This window comes from Chelmon rostratus, chromosome 12 (assembly GCF_017976325.1).
Source record: "Chelmon rostratus isolate fCheRos1 chromosome 12, fCheRos1.pri, whole genome shotgun sequence".
Lineage (NCBI taxonomy): Eukaryota > Metazoa > Chordata > Actinopteri > Chaetodontiformes > Chaetodontidae > Chelmon > Chelmon rostratus.
This window is the reverse complement of record NC_055669.1, coordinates 27,114,485-27,133,141: the sequence shown is the minus strand read 5'-3', so window position 1 is coordinate 27,133,141 and position 18,657 is coordinate 27,114,485. Positions and strand designations below refer to the sequence as shown.

At 46.2% G+C, this 18,657-nt stretch overlaps 1 protein-coding gene and 1 gene segment (V, D, J or C); one reads left to right on the top strand and one right to left on the bottom strand.

Annotated features, from left to right (window-relative positions):
• Window positions 1–440: 440 nt before the first annotated feature.
• LOC121614668 (armadillo repeat-containing protein 1-like) lies at window positions 441–7,497 on the bottom strand. The gene is made up of 7 exons (XM_041948658.1): window positions 7,250–7,497; window positions 5,429–5,622; window positions 5,172–5,263; window positions 4,127–4,316; window positions 3,020–3,136; window positions 2,426–2,500; window positions 441–1,394 (listed from the first exon to the last, which is right to left on the bottom strand). Exons 2-7 carry the CDS (start codon window positions 5,588–5,590, stop codon window positions 1,203–1,205), a joined length of 828 nt encoding a protein of 275 aa, XP_041804592.1. The 5' UTR covers window positions 5,591–5,622; window positions 7,250–7,497; the 3' UTR covers window positions 441–1,202.
• Window positions 7,498–16,160: 8,663 nt separating this feature from the next.
• Window positions 16,161–18,502, top strand: LOC121615608. The segment is given in 3 exon segments: window positions 16,161–16,368; window positions 16,647–17,009; window positions 18,423–18,502. Coding segments are annotated over 3 exon segments (486 nt in total).
• The last annotated feature ends 155 nt before the right edge of the window (window positions 18,503–18,657 follow it).

Here is an 18,657-nt window from a genome sequence, read left to right as displayed (position 1 = left end):
AAGAGCTCTCATCATCACGATGGGTGAAATCAGTTATCACACACACCTTCAGCTCTTCACTCAGACAGGTGGACACATGCAACCTACAACCCTGATTCCAGAACAGCTGTGACTGTTTAAAAATATCAATCAAACAGGAAGTGATCACCTGCTGATCCTCTCTGACAGAAACTGACCTGAAATCAGCACAAAGTCAATATATTTACTGTCTGAGCTCATCAGCTTCAGTGATTTCTGTAAATATCTGCTGATTCTGGATCTGATGCAGCAACACGTTTCAAACACGTTGAGACAGGAGCAACTAAAGACTGGGAAAGATGTGGAACGCTCCAAAAACACCTGTTTGGATCATTCCACAGGTAAACAGGCTGATTGGTAACAGGTGATAGCATCATGATTGAAAGGCTCAGTGGTTCACAGCGAGGATGAAGCGAGGGTCAACACTTTGTCAACACGTGATTGGATAAAGAGATTAATACCTGGACTCAGGAACACTTCAGGAAACACTGATTGATTGTTAATGATTGATTCTGGACTGTCTGGAATCAGGTTTGTATTTAAACAGTCTGAAGAGCTCGTCAACAGTTTAATTGGAGCTGCTCCAAAACAATTCTTTATGAAAGGCTGAAAGACTTCGAGGTTTTCTTTGATTGATGATACAAAGTCATGAGGCATGATGTTATTTGGACACCCCCCTCTAAAGTGTGTTGGGCATTTGTCACTATTTTTGACATTTAATGGCTGAATCATCGTCAGTAACAGAAGAAGCAGCTCGCCGCAGCCTCGGGTGAAGGTGAAGAAGCAGAACTGAAGGCACGGCTGACCGACCTCTGCTCGTCCTGTAAAACACGTCAAACTGCAGCAAGAAAACTCAAATAAATAATAAAAAGTTAAGAGGAAGAGAGGGACGTCCTGGTCGTTTATTCTGACTCGGTGGTGTTTGCCCATGTTGCTGCCGGCACTTCCTGTCCGTTAAGACAATCTGGTTTGGAACAGATGGACGTCGTCACGCTTCTGTCTCAGAAGTTTCATCGGCTCGTCCTGCCGACGGACGCTGCCTGTTCGTACGCTCACGGTGAGAAGTTCTGTCTCAGTTTTTGTCTCTCCGGCTCAGACAGACAGCTGTGAGATTTGGCAGCCGGTAGGTTTTGGTTCTGAGAGGAGGCGGGAGGTGTAACGGAGGAGGCGGCGGCCCTGCAGGGTCACCAGTAGAAGGAGCGGGACAGGAAGTTGGTGGCGGCACCCAGCCAGCTGGTCCCGTCCTGCCCAGATCCCACCCGGCTCACCGCCTTGTCGGGCTCCTGAGACGGACTCTCATCCTCCGGCAGGTAGTCCGGCAGGTCCACGTTCTGCTCCACCACCACCGAACCGTCCTCCGCCAACGGGATCAAAACCTGGAGACAACAACTGGATTGAAATGATGTCATACTGTGAATGATGGGATTTTTCTGAAAAGGCAAACAGCTGTGCATCAAACCCTCGTGGGAACCGGACACTCAGTGCTTCTGGAGTCCCACAGGGTAGTGTTTCAGGTCCTCTGTGATTTCACTGACCATTTGAAGACCGTCTGCTTTACTCACGTCCTTCACAGTGACATGTTGTCAGTATGTTTGAGTGCAGCACAGCCTTTTCTTTCAACAAGTTTTATTATTATTATCTTACATTTGATATAATCTTATTATTTTCTTTTATCTTGTCTGTCTTTTTGAACATTTTTCCCTTTGAAATGTTTTAATCCTGATTTAATAAGTAAGTTTGGACACCTGAGTTCACAGTTGAAGCTGGAGAATCTTTTCCCACCGTTAACTCCTGCGGGCTGTGAACGTCATGAGCTGATGGTTTTGAAGGTTTATCCAAAAGATAAACGGCCGGCTCAGAAAGCCTCAGTCCTCCTGATCAGTTCTGACTGCAGCTGTGGTCCAGGGTCATGTGGGCTCTGCTGCCCCCTCCTGGTCTCAATGAGCATTTCAGCTCTTTTAAAAATAAAACCAAATGCTCAAACCAGTCGCTACCATGATTACATGTTGAATGAAAGTATTGGAGGAGGTGGAGGACGAAGGTCGACTAACACTCTCCTGATTGGTCGTCTCTAATCAGTAGGTAAAGAGGTCATGACTGATTTACAGCCCTGATCAGAGCGTTTCTGGTCGTATCTGTGAACATGAAGAAGTCCTCCAGCGGACGGACGGCAGGCTGTGCTTTAAGCAGCTGTGATAACATGAATTATGTTTTCATAGAAGAAGACGACATGCTGTGAAGCCGTCCCGTCTGTGAGCCATGAGCTGGATGTCGATCATAAACTGACTGTTAATGATGAACAGGGCGGAGTCAAGTGTTGCTACTTCACTTCGATCAATCACACGTCACCCTTCATCAACATCAGTGACATCACAACCCTCCGGCCTGCCGGCGGACTGACACTGACCTCCTCTCCGTTTTCTGCTTTCACCACCTGCTGAGCCTTCATCACCTGTGTGGACGCGATCGCGGACGCCAGAGCCTGAAAAAGGAAAATGCTTCATGTATTCACAGCATTAATTCATCAATCAATAAATAAGAGCCATGATTACAATTTAAGAGCTACTGAAATGATTAGTCACAGATAAAAATGATGAAAATCTTAAATTCAGATTTCTGATTGTTAAAAAAACTAAACGGACATTTGACTGTGAAAACAGGAGGAAGACTGTGGCGCTGCACTGAGTGAACTGAATAATCCGCCATGTTTAAATCTCTCTGGTCACGGTATCCGATATTCCGTCTCTACAAACTGTTTCCTGGCTGCTTCTCTGACGCTCACCTCTCTCACTCCTGATTGGCTGAATTAAGAGTTCGCTCTGCAAACGTCACGTTGACTGAAAATGAAATGTGGGTCGAACATAATTCAACAACACTGAACAGAACATTATTTTACTTGTTTGTTCTGTAAAGTGTCGGCGTGATTTAAAACAGTAAAGAACGACGTTAAAGTCCTGTTTCAGCAGCTCAGAGTGGAGATGAGGAAGAGGAGAAGAGTCACCTCGGCCTTCAGATCTGATCGGATCCGGACGATGCATCTCTTCAGGGTCATCTGGAAGGTGAAGCTGATGACTCCTCGGATCTTCAGCAGCGCCTCCTCACACAGACTCCTCCGACTCTGAGGAGGGAGGAGGAGACGCATTAGGATCCATTTCTGGTTCACACATTTGAGTCTTCAGGTCACAGTTTGATCCAGTTTCATTTCAACATTCTTTATAAAGCAGATCAATCAGCTGGTAAACTGGAGTTAACACAGCGATGAACTAAGAGTCCTCGTCTGAAGACATTCTTAAAGCCTCACTCAGTGGGATGAACCTTCACGAGACTTTAACTCATGAAGGTTTCAATTTATAATAAAATTTAATAAAATAAAATTTATAATTAATTTCTAATAAAATCAAGCTCCCCGTTCAAGGGGATCTGTGCGTGCAGCGTCAGAGGATATGATCTGATGGATGGATGAAGAACAGCGCTAACAGGAGAGACGAGGAGGCTGCAGCCGAGGACCGGCAACACGACCACCTGCCAGCAGGTGGTGCCGCTGCGCCAGGCTGGCTTACGTAGCCACAGCGTTACCGAGCTAGCCAGTTAGCAGCAGCGGTGCCAATGCTGCCCCACCTTGTTGGTGGGTGGGGAGGAGCGGTCATTATTGTGGGTTACAGTGATTCGCTGGCGGCAGGGCTGTGAGCTGTGGCGTCTGCTCATGTGCTGCGAGAGCTGACCAATCACAGCAGACTGGGCTTTTTGTGAGGGGGGGCTTAAAGAGGCAGAAGCCACAACAGAGCGTTTCAGACAGAGGGTGAACAGAGGCCCTGCAGGGCTGCTGTTTCTTCAACCATTAACGCACATAAACCTGCTGCAGTAGACATCCAAAATAAAAGCATGACTCTGAAAATGAGCAAAACATCGCCCCATGTGGTCGTCACTTATGCTGGGCTAAAAGGTGACAAACATACGAGGTCCAGACACGATGAAAATCACCACCGAAGCAGGTGACAGCCAACACCTACAACCAGAACCCAGTGTGAGTGAGTCCACATTCACGGCACCGTCAGCTGAACCAGCCTGTGACCACTGATCACGTCATCATTCGGAGCTTCCTGCTCACCGAGTCGTCCAGTCCGTCGATGTGGAGGATGACGGTCTTGGCTCTCTTGTTGCTGGAGCCCAGGAAGAACTGGGCTTTGCGACGGCCGCTCACGGCCTCCTCGGCCGGCTCAGACTCGGCGCCGCCGGACGCCTGCAGGAGCTCGTAGATCTCGGACGCCAGCAGCTTCGTCTCTCCGGGAGTGGTCGACCTGGACGACAGAACAGGATGAATCTCAGAACGAAGGCAGAATGTGTAGCCGTCCACAAAGATCACTAAACTACACTTTAGTGTCTGATTTAGAGTTTAAAGCCGCTGATACTTCATCCGATGGATCGAAGAGCAAGAGGATCAGAGGTCAAACATGGAGGAAGTAAAGAGTAACACTTGAAAGTGTTTTTACCTGACGCAGACCTGCTAGCAGCTAACAGAACTGAACACGCTATCCTGCTTCAGCTGGACTATATGACAGGATGTGCACACAACCAACACTTCTACTGCTGGTATGTTTTCTATCATCCATGTGTGCACAGTCTGATCTGCAGCTAAAGGATCTGCAGTAAACGAAAGGAGACACAAACTAAACTAAAACTAAAAAACGACACGAACACGGTTTAACTACGACTCTGGAGACGAACTTCACGTTTTCATGACTGAAAACTTCTTAACTAACGAGCAGAAACGCTTTGCACAGATTTATCACCTTGTTTCCTCCAAGATGTCCCTGGAGACCTGATACCAGTGATCCTGTGACCTTCAGCCGTTTGGTCTATAAAGTGATGATGTCTGAGAACTGATGAGGATGAAGAACCGAGGATCGTTTTGACTCAAAACTTTGATCATTATCAGCTGTCAGTTCACCCACAGTGACGGTTTTCAGACTAACAGGACAGCTGGAGACAAACCACAGAGCCCGATCAATCAAGAATGAAAATAACTTTTTAGCCTGAACACGGTTTCACTGGAAAACTGATTTACAGATGTGAAGACTGTGGAGTAGAAATCAGATGAAGGTCAGATATACAGAAGGAATCAAATCCAGATGAAACTGCTGTTCAGGACTCACTTCTGCACGACGTTCTGGAGGCTCAGCATCATCCCCAGCTCCCCCTTCAGCTTCTCCCTGTTGGCTCGACATTCTGCCAGGTAACGGATCGCCTGGGAAACAACAACCAATCGCGGTCAGCCCGATGACAGCCGGATGAAACCGAGGATGATGGTGCCTACCAGCTGGACCGAATCCAGCAACACTGACACGTCCTGACACTTTCAGGACGTGGATGTCACACAAACATCTGCTCATCTGTCAGCCTGTCAGCTCACCAGGAGGGCGGAGTAGACGACCTGAGGGTTGGGGTGGTCCAGGAACAGGATGAGTCCCGGCAGGCAGCCCTGGTCCTGGACGATGGCCCTGCGGTTCATGGGGTCGGCGGCCAGGTCCCTCAGCTGGTTGACCACGGCCAGGGCGTCCGGCTCCGCACTCATGGCTGACGGTCAGTCACCCATACAAGAAAAAACTGAGGACGGAAGCAACAAACAGTCACTCAAACACAAATACTGATGGACACAGCCGCGAGGCTTTATGGTCGGTTTTACTCTAAATGAGACATAACTGACAAAATGACCATCATCATCAACTGATTGAGACCATGAACAGGTTAGGAAACGGTTAACTGAGGTAACAGATCACGTGAGAAGTGGGCTCATTTTATCATACGCTAACAAACACGAACAACAACAAACTTCTTTCAGCAACCAGTCGCCCCCTTCTGGCCATTAGAAAGAATGCAGTTTCATGACACTGTGCTGGCTTCACCTTTCAGATGTGGATGCTACGCCCCCTTATTACACTGTATAACACAACACATCGGCTGTGACCTTTGTTCACCCCCCCTTCTCTCCATCATCACAGTGTACTGCTTCCACTCAGTGGTTCATTTGTTTATGTGGTTCAGGAGGCGTTCAACAGCTCTGATCATTCAGTAACATCCAGAAATAAGATGATAATCACTGTCAGTAAATGTGTCAACATTAAACATCAACTGCTGCAGTTCTGACTGCTCTCTATGGTACAATAACTCATAATGAACACAAGGGGGGGCTGGAGGGAGACATATGCAGGGAAACATCTCTTAAATTAATATTAATTTAATAATGCATCTTTAAACAGAATCACACATTTTATCTATATTAAACTGTGACATCATACGCAAAATGTCACACGGTGACTTAATTTTCTCTACTGGTGGAGTTATTGTTAGTTATCAATCAGACAGATAGGTGGTTTACGAAAGTACTGAAGTGTTGACAGCCCACTTTACACACTGAATTAATACTGCAGCTCAGCAAGGGAACAAAGTCTGAAAGAAGGAATCTTAAAGCAAAAATGATGATCACTTCATCTTCATCTGAACTCAACAACACAGACCGCGGAGTCCACCCTCCACCTCTCACAGTGTGGTCGTACCAGAAAACAGCAGGAAGGCCAACAACTCTTCACATGATCAACATGAGCATATGGACATGTGTGCATTGTCTTGTGTTCCCTGTTCAGCACTTCCACACTCTGACATGTTTCCAGGTGATCACACAGGATCCACCTGACTGCGCGTCTCCTCCCACATTCATCACATGACCCATCGCCCACGCTGAACTCAGACCAGCAATCTGTCAAAGGAGCGACGTTTGGACGATGTGACGGAGGACAGGTGAGGTTTTCAACGGTCAGAAACATCCCAGAATCAACTCTGCACGCATCCATTTCAAATCATCACACTTGAGCCTCACGCGGACCAGCCCGCCGTCTCCACAGTCAGTCAACTAAACCACACAAATCCGGCAGAGAGAGCGTCCTACACAGCTTTACTGCTGATGAAACAAGCTCAGTGCACCATCAGGGACTCAGTCATGTCTCTAAGGCGTGTGTTAGCGTCCTGGTAAACAGAAGCACATCAAACCGACGGATTGTAGCATCGTGTTCGGTGTGTCCTCCGACAGACAACGAACACGGTCACGTGCTAACTGACGCGGGCGTTGTCAGCCTGTTAGACCGGCTCTCAGACGATGTATTTCGTGTCAGAACTACTGTGTAAGCCGATAGTTCCGCGGGCTCTCTGTACGAATGCTAATGCTAACACCGCTCACCTCTGACTGTCACCGGCACCGAGCAGCGGGCTAACGGCTAACGCTAGCGGCTAGCTGTCCGGTTAGCTTCTCCTCCGTGTGTCTCACGCCGCTCCCGGAGCAGACATGAACCGCCGGTGACACTTTAGCTGCTGGAGGCAGAAAGCGCTGATTCACGCATCCAGTTTGTCTCGAATTAAAAATACGCTTATAATGCTGTTTACAGTGACAGTAAATAAACCGTGTCGATTCTTCCGGCTGAAAAGCAACCAGGGCGGCGACATAACATCAAGGCCTGTGATTGGATGGCTAGTGGCCACGTGATGCTGGTGGCCAATGAGCTGCATTGTTCCAAGACTTAAAGGTCCCACGCCCTGTAGGTGCCAGCAAACTGATACAGGATCAGATGTAGTGGCTCATCCACTGACGTGAATTTTACTTTTACAAATCAAATCACATCACAGAAAAGAATGCAAATAGATGCATTACACTTTGATGTCCAGCAGGGGGCAGCACATATCTGATAATACTGATCACAAAGCACTGTGGTGAGTTTTCATGAGTGTAGCTGGGACGAGCAGTGAGCCATGAAATGCGTTCTTTAACTGTCAGGAACGACTGCCCACTGCAGTTAAAGGGGCCACGAGTCCAGAAAGCTGACATCTGGATTCAGACACCCCTTTTAGTGTAAGCTGTGAGGACGACAGCACCGTCCAGGAACAACCTGTGGTAAACTGGATGAAGGGGTGCAGATCTGCAGTGACTGAGGGGGGGCCCACAGTGACAACAAAGCCGCAGTCTCTGTACAAGAACCTGGCTGCTCCTTCAGCTCAGAGATGTCTGAGGAAGTGAAGGCAGCATTGACTGCAAAGAGCAAACTCCCACTCTTCTGAATAAAATAAGATGCTAATGTATAGCTACCATGTGCAATAACTTATAACAACCTTGCAAATTTCTCTTTGGAGATGAATAAAGTATCTATCTATCTATCTATCTGTTCTACATAAAATAACTGCTTAAAGGTTGTCCTTTCTCTCCACTGCAGTTCTGTTCTGAAGACATTAATAAATATTAATATTGTAAAAGTTTTGACAACAAGGTCATAATTTAGCATCTGTCACATGTAAGAGAGTCACTCTGGAGAGTAAACATTTTGTTAAGAGAGCAAACTAAAATCTTATGGAAACATTCAGCTGTAAAATTCTAAAATGGACAATGAAAAAAAAATAAGATAAGACAAGACAGACTTTATTAATCCTCAGTCAGGGAAATCTGGGCATGACAGCAGCAGGTAAGAGCAGTTGGAAAAAAATACCAACAGAAATAGAAAATACAAAATAAAAGCTGACTTAATATATGTACATTTTATACAAAGGACTACATAAGAGAAAAAATATATAAAAAATATATACTGCCACAAAGAAGTATAAAAATACACTGCCAAGAATTCTGTAGAATTTCACAGACTAATCACAGATCGCTCATTGAATGGATAAAGTGACTGCAGCATTAATGATGTTGCACAGAAATAATCAAAATCAACATTTAAATGATTGTTTTTGTGAAGCAGGCTCTCGTGTTTTCATAAGGCATCAAAATGCTGCTCTGACATGAAACACTGTTAACGTGGTGATCAGCTCCAAACGCACAGATGTTTACAGATTTATCGGGAAGCTCAAGCGTCAATGAGTGGACCTGATTAGACCTGAGCTTCACTTCATCTGACAGTTAAATCATTCAAAGCTGAGGTCACGACGGCAGTTCAGACACAACTTAGTGAGCAAACTCTCACAGGAAATCACTTCAAAATGATGAAGAAGCTGCATCGTCCAGACACTGAGCCAGCTGTTACCTGATGAAATCATGTAAAGCTCGATGTGGATGAGGAGGAGCAACACAAACTGCTTCAGTCTTCAGGATGGAGTCACTGCACCTGTTTTCACTGATGATTCTGATCACACTAACAGGTCGGTGATATAATCGACGAGGAAAAATATGAAATATAAATCACTGAATGTACTAATACAGACTTATTTTTTCCTTTAGGTGTCAGCTGTGAAGACCTCAGTCCAGTCAACAATGAAGAGTCCAGTTTAGAAGACAGCACTGTTACTCTGTCCTACAAATACTCCAGAGCTGCTACTAACAATGATTATTTCTTCTGGTATCGACAATATCCAGGAGAACCACCAGAGTTCCTCATCTCTCACTTGGGAACACAAAATGCAACAAACTCCAGACTGACTGTGAAAGTGAGTGAGGATCAAACCCAAATGGATCTGCAGATCTCCTCTGCTGCAGTGACTGACTCTGCTCTGTACTACTGTGCTGTGAGGCCCACAGTGACAGCAAACCCACAGTCTCTGTACAAAAACACAAGCTGACACACTGACGAGCTGCTGGAAGCCTTTTTTCCACACTGTTCCACTCAACTTTTTACCTCCACTAGAGGGCCACATTATCAAGCAGGCGCTGCACTACTTCTGCACTGTGTTCAACCATCTGTCAATAATAACTGCTGCTGTGAAGAGAACCATTCTCACTCTGAATGCTGAACATCAGCTACTTTCTCCTCTTCATTTCAGCCTTGTTGTACACATGGAACATTGGCTGTGGATTATTCTTGCTGCTCTTTGCTTTGGTGAGAAATAAAACACATCATGTTTCCTTTGAAAACTCTTCAACATATTTCTGAGCTGCACATTCACACATTTTAATGTTCATTGTAGAAAAAGCAGAACAGATTGTTTCTGTCAGCACTTGTTACCTTGTAGAAATCACTGAAATGGTTCAATCTGATCATGGTCAGTGAACGTCACAACTATTCTACATGTCTGTGTGTCTGACTCTGACCAGGTAACTTTAATCAATCATCTTCATTGATTCATGTCTTCCTCTGCATGTTCTCTTCTTCCTCAGAGTGTAAAGGAGAAGACAGAGTGATCCAGCCAACTGCAGATGTCATTGCTACTGAAGGAGGCACAGTTACGCTGGACTGTACATTTGAGACCAGTGACCCAGGTCCATCTTTGTTCTGGTCTCTCAATGCAATTGACCATATTTTCTCCACAATGAAAGTGGGTGAAGGAGAACCCGCCTGTCCTGACGGAACGTTCGCAGCCGGCTACACGTTGGACTCCTGGGAGAGGTGGAGGATCGTGTGTCTGTCGGTTCTTTCCGTTGAGGATGTTGAAGACACGTACATAATTGGATCTATGATCTCAGGCTTTCTGCTGTTTGGCTTTGGCGGCTTCCTGATTTACTGCTTAATGAGGAAGACGCTGGTGGAAATTGAAAAGCTGCTCGCCTTGACAGAGGGAATGTGCAGCGCTGCCGGCACTCAGACTCGAGCCATTTGTGAGCTCAATCACAAACTGGATGCGATTCCTGAGCTCCTTCGCCGGAAGGATACCAACTTGGAGAAGCTGTCGGCTCGGCTCGGCTGAATCTGGCCACTAACTCGGACATATTGAAGCAAACCACCACCGGGACACCCAGAGAGACTCAAGGGCAGACAGAGAAATTCCAGGTCGGCCCCTCCCAAAACAATCTGTTATCTCCATTGGCTCCCAGACATAAACAACCTTCTCAAGGACGCTTATCTCTCCACTCTCCTGGATGTTTCTGCAGACAAGATGCTCTGACCCCACCTCCTTCTGGGACATTCACCCTTACCCTCAATTCAAAGCCTTCTTTGGCCCCTCACTCCCTCCTTCCCCCGTGCGGCGTAGTAGGCGAAGGGTTGAGGGCAGCGCTCTGTGCAGGAGCTGCAGCCCTCCCCCGGACGACTGCGCTGTGACTTATTTGTACTGTCTCTTGTGCCTTTGTGTCCTCTGGGACGGGTCGTAACCAAACGTGATTTCGTTGCACTTGTGTAATGACAATAAACGCTTCTGATTCTGATTCTGATTCTCACACCAATATTCACCTTTACTGGTACAGACATCATTCTGACCTTCAGGCGCCTCAGTTTATTCTCTGGAAAGGTGCAAGATCATGGAGTGATAGGAAATATATTCCTGATGATCGATATGACAGTCAAACATCAACAGACTCAACTGAACTGACCATAAGAAAGCTAACCCTGGCAGACACAGCTCTCTACTACTGTGCTCTGGAAACACAGTGATACAAAGTGTAGAAGAGACATGATGCATTTCAACATTTTGCTAAATTAGCAGGTTTGACACCTAAATGATGGATGTAAAGTGTATTTAACATCTCCTCCCAGAGTCTTTGGACAAATCCAGGTTACAGAAAGAAGCGAACAGCCCCCCATCATTGTGGAGGCCTCCCACATTTAAACCTGCACATTAACACTGATGTATGAAAAAGCTTGAGCTCGGGGGAGGGAAGCTCAGGTGAGGGGAAAGCTGGGGGAGAGGTCACTGCAGGACAGGAGGGAGTGGCAGTGACAGGAGAGTTATTGATAAGGCAGCTAAACACAGAGCCAGCAACATGAAAGATAAATCAGACAGTTAGATGATCACCAGAACTCTACTCTGGTGAAGCTGCTCCAACAAGAAACTTTGAAAAAACAAAACCAAATCCACTGGCCTCTGCTCCACGAAACCAATTTCACTCCAACTCATCTCCATTAAATCCTTACATCTTTAGTTTGAGCAGCGTGCTGACACTGTGCCGACCACAGACCACTGTCTGCCTGGCTGCAGTGCTGAAGAGAAACCTGGGATTGTTCTGATTTTCCTCTGTTAGTGAAGAGTAATAGGCTGCCCGGGCACTGCAGAGGGCTCTCCTGTATGTTTTTAGACGGTCTTGCCTGGCAAAATGAAATTCTTCCAAACGAGAACGCCATGTCCTTCAACTTATTGGTGAGGTTTGCCTGAATTTGCGGGTTTGGGGGGTTTACCGAGGAGCAAACCTCTTCTGTTTTGTCATCATCTTTTTCAGAGGGCAATAGAGTCAAGAGTCACACACAATGAACCTGCAGCACTATCAACCAGATGATCAATCTGGGAGGGACAAAAGCTCAAGTTTCCAGCGATGACCACATACAAGACAAGTTCTGCCAGGAGAGAATGTCAGGAAGATGTGTTGAGTGGAAACTTGTCAGTAGGGGAATAACACAGGGCTGTGAATGAGGCCTGACTCCTCCTTCTAATCCACCAACTGAAGGTTGATGAAGACTAAACAGAGAGATCACAGCCTTCCTCAGACCTGCTGCAGCTCACAGTGACTCAACACTGCACACATGACGCCTCTGTTCATCTCAGTGTTGCTGGCTGCGACGTGCCTTGGTATGAACACAGCTCTGTTTCTGTGATATCAATCCAACATCGACATGATTCTTTCACAGCACGCTGATACTGTTTGTTGCTGTTTTCCAGAATGCAGAGCACAAAAAGACAACGTGATGCAACCAAAAGGAGAAGAGACTGCCACTGAAGGAGAGGCAGCAACACTTGGCTGTCAATTTAACAGCAGTTCATCCAATTATTATCTCTTCTGGTACAAACAGGATGGAAACAACAGCCCCAAATTCATACTGAGCCACTTGAAGGCCGGCCCGGGAAATACAGAGGAAGAGTACAAGGAGAGATTTTCTTCCACACTGAATTCCACCTTAAAATCAGTTCCTCTGAAGATCCAGAAGCTTCAGCTGTCTGACTCTGCTGTGTACTACTGTGCTGTGAGGCCCACAGTGACAGGAAACAGCAAAACTCTGCACAAAAACCTCTGCAGCAAACACAACACAATACTCCACAACGTCCACTAGAGGGAGTCACACTAGCAGAAACTGATGAAATCAAGTGTTGTTGGATGGTAACTGTGTCGATGAGGTGTTTCCATCCATGAGACAGAATCACACAGCAAATCCTCTGACAACTGAGCTAAAAGCTGACAAGCATCCACCAAGAGAGTCCTTTCTCTCCACAGCTGTTTGCTCCTTCATGAATATTAAAACATCCATGAAAATCATCATGTCAAGGTTCTCACTTAGCATCTGAGAAATTAATCAATCAATCATAAGTCACACACTGTTCAACTTCAATGGGATGTGATGGTCGTGTAGATTCTTGCCAGTGGTGATAAAAACAACACAAAATGAAGCACTGAAGTTAAAACACACAGGGCCAGACTGACTAAGAAAATGTCTTTGCACAAATGTGCTGCTGTTTTCATTGAGTTTGCAGTCGTAATCTGTGTTTATTCAGCACCTCAGTTACTAAGGCAGCAACTCATTATGCAGTCAGGTCCTGGACTGAGCCTCGGACAACCCTTCAGGGCGCACACTGCCAGTCAAGGAGAGCTCATACACACAGTTCATTGCTTCTATATGATTATTCAGCTCAGAAAAGAAAGAATGATGTCATGATTTCAGAGTGCAGCAGGCGGAGGAGGAGGTGGTGTTGATATCGATGTTATTACTGAGGTAAATGCAGCCACACGTACACTTCAATGTCTAAACAAAGGAAAGTTTCATTATAGCCTGTCGTGTTTTTACACTTAATTGATGCTCAAGTTCAAATTCAGCTTTGATGAACACAAACTCCAACTCCGGTCCACCATCAGAGAGACAGTAATCAGACACTGTGTTCATTAATAAAAGCCAAATGGCTTCATCTTTAATTTCCGACCGTCCCATTCTCATCAACACCATAACTCAGGAACACCTTGAGGGAATACGTCCACTTGGACTCAAGGAAGAACTCATTGGGCCATCGAAGGTCAAAGGTCAAAGTCACCATCCATCCATCCATCTTCTTCCGCTTATCCGGGGCCGGGTCGCGGGGGCAGCAGTCTAAGCAGGGAAGCCCAGACTTCCCTCTCCCCAGACACGTCCTCCAGCTCTTCCGGGAGGACCCCGAGGCGTTCCCAGGCCAGCCGAGTGACATAGTCCCTCCAGCGTGTCCTGGGTCTTCCCCGGGCCTCTTCCCGGTGGGACATGCCCGAAACACCCTCCCAGGAAGGCGTCCAGGAGGCATCCGATAAAGATGCCCGAGCCACCTCAGCTGGCTCCTCTCGACGTGGAGGAGCAGGGGCCCTACTCTGAGCTCCTCCCGAGTGACAGAGCTCCTCACCCTATCTCTAAGGGAGCTCCCCGCCCCCCTGCGGAGGAAACTCATTTCAGCCGCTTGTATCCGAGATCTTGTTCTTTTGGTCATGACCCAAAGTTCATGACCATAGGTGAGGGTGGGAACGTAGACTGACTGGTAAATCGAGAGCTTTGCCTTTCGGCTCAGATCCTTCTTCACCACGACGGACCGGTACAACGACCGCATTACTGCTGCCGCCGCACCGATCCACCTGTCAGTCTCACGCTCCATCCTTCCCTCACTCGTGAACAAGACCCCAAGATACTTGAAATCCTCCACTTGAGGCAGGAGCTCTCCTCCAACCCGGAGGGGGAAAGCCACCCTTTTCCAGTCGAGAACCATGGCCTCGGACTTGGAGGTGCTGATTCTCATCCCAGCCGCTTCGCACTCGGCTGCAAACCGCCCCAACACATGCTGGAGGTCCTGGTTCGAAGAAGCCAACAGGATAACGTCATCTGCAAAAAGCAGAGATGAGATCTTGTGGTCCCCAAACCAGACTCCCTCCGGCCCTTGGCTGCGCCTAGAAATTCTTCAGAGATCATATTTCTCTCATATCAGCCTCTCTGCACTGGCTCCCTGAAAAATCCAGAAGAGAATTTAAAATCAAAATCAAAAAGCTCAAAATGGTCAGGCACCATCTCATCTTAAAGAACTCATCATTCCTTATGGTCCCACTGAAACACTGTGTCTAGGAATGCAGGATTAGTGATGGTTCCTCAAACCTCCAAAAGCTGAACTGGAGCCAGAGCCTTGAGCTATCTAGCTCCTCTCCTGTGGAACCATCTTCCAGTCTCGGTCCACGAGGCAGACACTCTCTCTGTATTGAAGAGTGTCTTAAAACTTTCCTCTTTGATAAAGCTGACAGTTAGGGCTGGCTCAGGCTTGCCTTGGACCGTCCCCTGTTAATGCTGCTATAGGCTTTGATCACAAGACAACCTCATGAGTCACAAACTGCAGCAACAACAAGCGTGTCCAAGTCGTGTTCAGCACTTTCAGAGTCCTCTGGAAACACTTCTGCTGTCATTTTGTGGATCTGCAGCATGTTTTCTAAATGCTGCAAATGTGTTTCAAATCAATGATGTTTTCTTGATTTGAATGAGTTTTCTGAGGTTGCAGCACGTTGAGCTCTCTCAGCCACCGTACTTCTTCCCTGATGGAAATGATGTGATTTAGTGAATAACAGCACCACAGCACTGACAAACACACCATTTGTCAGAGTTGTGAGAGGAAGGAGGGAGGGATTCAGGGAGGAGCAAAACTGGGACTCAACAACAGAAGAGACACAAACTTTCACAGTGGTGTTTCATACAAAACACAGACAGATTCTCTTTATCTTTAAGATGCTGTCAGTCAACTTCAGTCTGTTTGTCACTTTGTTTCTGCTCACAATAAGAGGTAGGTGACATGATTAACATTAAAAGAGCTTCACTCATTCAAACCTTCACATCATAAAGTTACAGACTTATTTTTTCCTTTAGGTGTCAGCTGTGAAGACCTCAGTCCAGTCAACAATGAAGAGTCCAGTTTAGAAGACAGCACTGTTACTCTGTCCTACAAATACTCCAAACAAGCAACTGGTAGTGATTATTTCTTCTGGTATCGACAATATCCAGGAAAACCACCAGAGTTCCTCATCTCTCACTCAGGAACAGGAACAGTAATATCTAATCCAGTCTCCAGACTAACTGTGAAAGTGAGTGAGGATCAAACCCAAATGGATCTGCAGATCTCCTCTGCTGCAGTGACTGACTCTGCTCTGTACTACTGTGCTGTGAGGCCCACAGTGACAGCAAACCCACAGTCTCTGTACAAAAACACAAGCTGACACACTGACGAGCTGCTGGAAGCCTTTTTTCCACACTGTTCCGCTCAACTTTTTACCTCCACTAGAGGGCCACATTATCAAGCAGGCGCTGCACTACTTCTGCACTGTGTTCAACCATCTGTCAATAATAACTGCTGCTGTGAAGAGAACCATTCTCACTCTGAATGCTGAACATCAGCTACTTTCTCCTCTTCATTTCAGCCTCGTTGTACACATGGAACATTGGCTGTGGATTATTCTTGCTGCTCTTTGCTTTGGTGAGAAATAAAACACATCATGTTTCCTTTGAAAACTCTTCAACATATTTCTGAGCTGCACATTCACACATTTTAATGTTCATTGTAGAAAAAGCAGAACAGATTGTTTCTGTCAGCACTTGTTACCTTGTAGAAATAACTGAAATGGTTCAATCTGATCACGGTCAGTGAACGTCACAACTATTCTACATGTCTGTGTGTCTGACTCTGACCAGGTAACTTTAATCAATCATCTTGATTGATTCATGTCTTCCTCTGCATGTTCTCTTCTTCCTCAGAGTGTAAAGGAGAAGACAGAGTGATCCAGCCAACAGCAGATGTCATTGCTACTGAAGGAGACACAGTTACACTGGACTGTACATTTGAGACCAGTGACTCAGGTCCCTATCTGTTCTGGTACAAACAGGATGGAAACAACAGCCCCAAATTCATACTGAGTCGCGTTAAACGGGATCAAGGGAACACACCAGACGAGTCCAAGGAGAGATTTTCTTCCACACTGAATTCCACCTTAAAATCAGTTCCTCTGAAGATCCAGAGGCTTCAGCTGTCTGACTCTGCTGTGTACTACTGTGCTGTGAGGCCCACAGTGACAGGAAACAGCAAAACTCTGCACAAAAACCTCTGCAGCAAACACAACACAATACTCCACAACGTCCACTAGAGGGAGTCACACACTGTTCAACGTCAATTGGATGTGATGGTCGTGTTGATTCTTGCCAGTGGTGATAAAAACAACACAAAATGAAGCACTAAAGTTAAAACACACAGGGCCAGACTGACTAAGAAAATGTCTTTGCACAAATGTGCTGCTGTTTTCATTGAGTTTGCAGTCGTAATCTGTGTTTATTCAGCACCTCAGTTACTAAGGCAGCAACTCATTATGCAGTCAGGTCCTGGACTGAGCCTCGGACAACCCTCCAATTATGACTAAATTTCCAAAGAATGTCTCAGAGGATAAAATGATGAAGTGTTGATAGTTTATACCAAAAAGGTCAAAGGTCAACTTCACTGTGACATCACTATGTTCCACAAAAACACTTTTCTGGACATTACTCAACACCGTAACTCAGGAACAGAAGGGGAGATTGTGACCATATTTCACATTTGGTCAGATACTGAAATGGTGACACTCATCTTGGCTTTCCACCTTAAAACTGTGCTGATTGTATCGGTGATGGCAGTTGTGGTTCTTTGAAGGAAGCTGGATCTTCTGACCCTGTTTGATGAACCCAAACCATTAACCTGTCTCTCAGACACCATCCCAACTAGGCTGCTCAAAGACATTTTTGTCTTCCTTGGCACTTCTTTACTTGATATGATCAACCTGTTGTTGTCAACAGGCTACGGACCACAGTCCTTTAAAGTAGCTTTAATTACAAATGACCTCCTAATTACATCAGACGAAGGACTTGTCTTGGTCCAGCTTCGTTCTGCATTCCACACCACTGACCATCACATCTTATTACAGAGACTGGGACACTCGATTCCAGTTTGTACATGTTAGCCATGATTCCTCTGTGCATGCTAACGTTAGTCACAGAGATCCTCAAGGTTCTGTGCTTGGACTGATTCTATTCACCCAATATAAGCTTCCTTGAGGCAATATTATCAGGAAACACTCCAGAAACCTTCATTGCTATGCAGATGACACCCACATATATTTATCAATGAAGCCAGATGAAGCCAAGCACTGAACGAAACTTCAAGCTTGTCTTATGGACACAAAGACCTGGATGACCGTTAACTTTGTGCTACTCTAGATGGCATTGCTGACTGGCCTCCAGGCCCACTGTAAGATCAGAATATGTCCTTTAATTCCCACAGAAAACACATTTCAAGGCCTTGTTTCACCGACGCAACATTGTAAAAATCAGTGTTAGGGTTAGGGTCAGACCCCATTGTATCTCAAAGAGCTCACAATACCCTATTACCCCACAACAACACCGTGTCCCAGAATGCAGGCTGACGAACTGTTTCTCAAACCTCCAAAAGCAGAACTGGAGCCAGAGCCTTCAGCTATCTAGCTCCTCTCCTGTGGAACCATCTTCCAGTCTCGGTCCACGAGGCAGACACTCTGTCTGTGTTGAAGAGTCGGCTTAAAACGTTCCTCTTTGATAAAGCTGACAGTTAGGGCTGGCTCAGGCTTGCCTTGGACCGTCCCCTATTAAAGCTGCTATAGGCTTAGATCACAAGACAACCACATGAGTCACAAACTGCAGCAACAACAAGCGTGTCCAAGCCGTGTTCAGCACTTTCAGAGTCCTCTGGAAACTCTTCTGCTGTCAT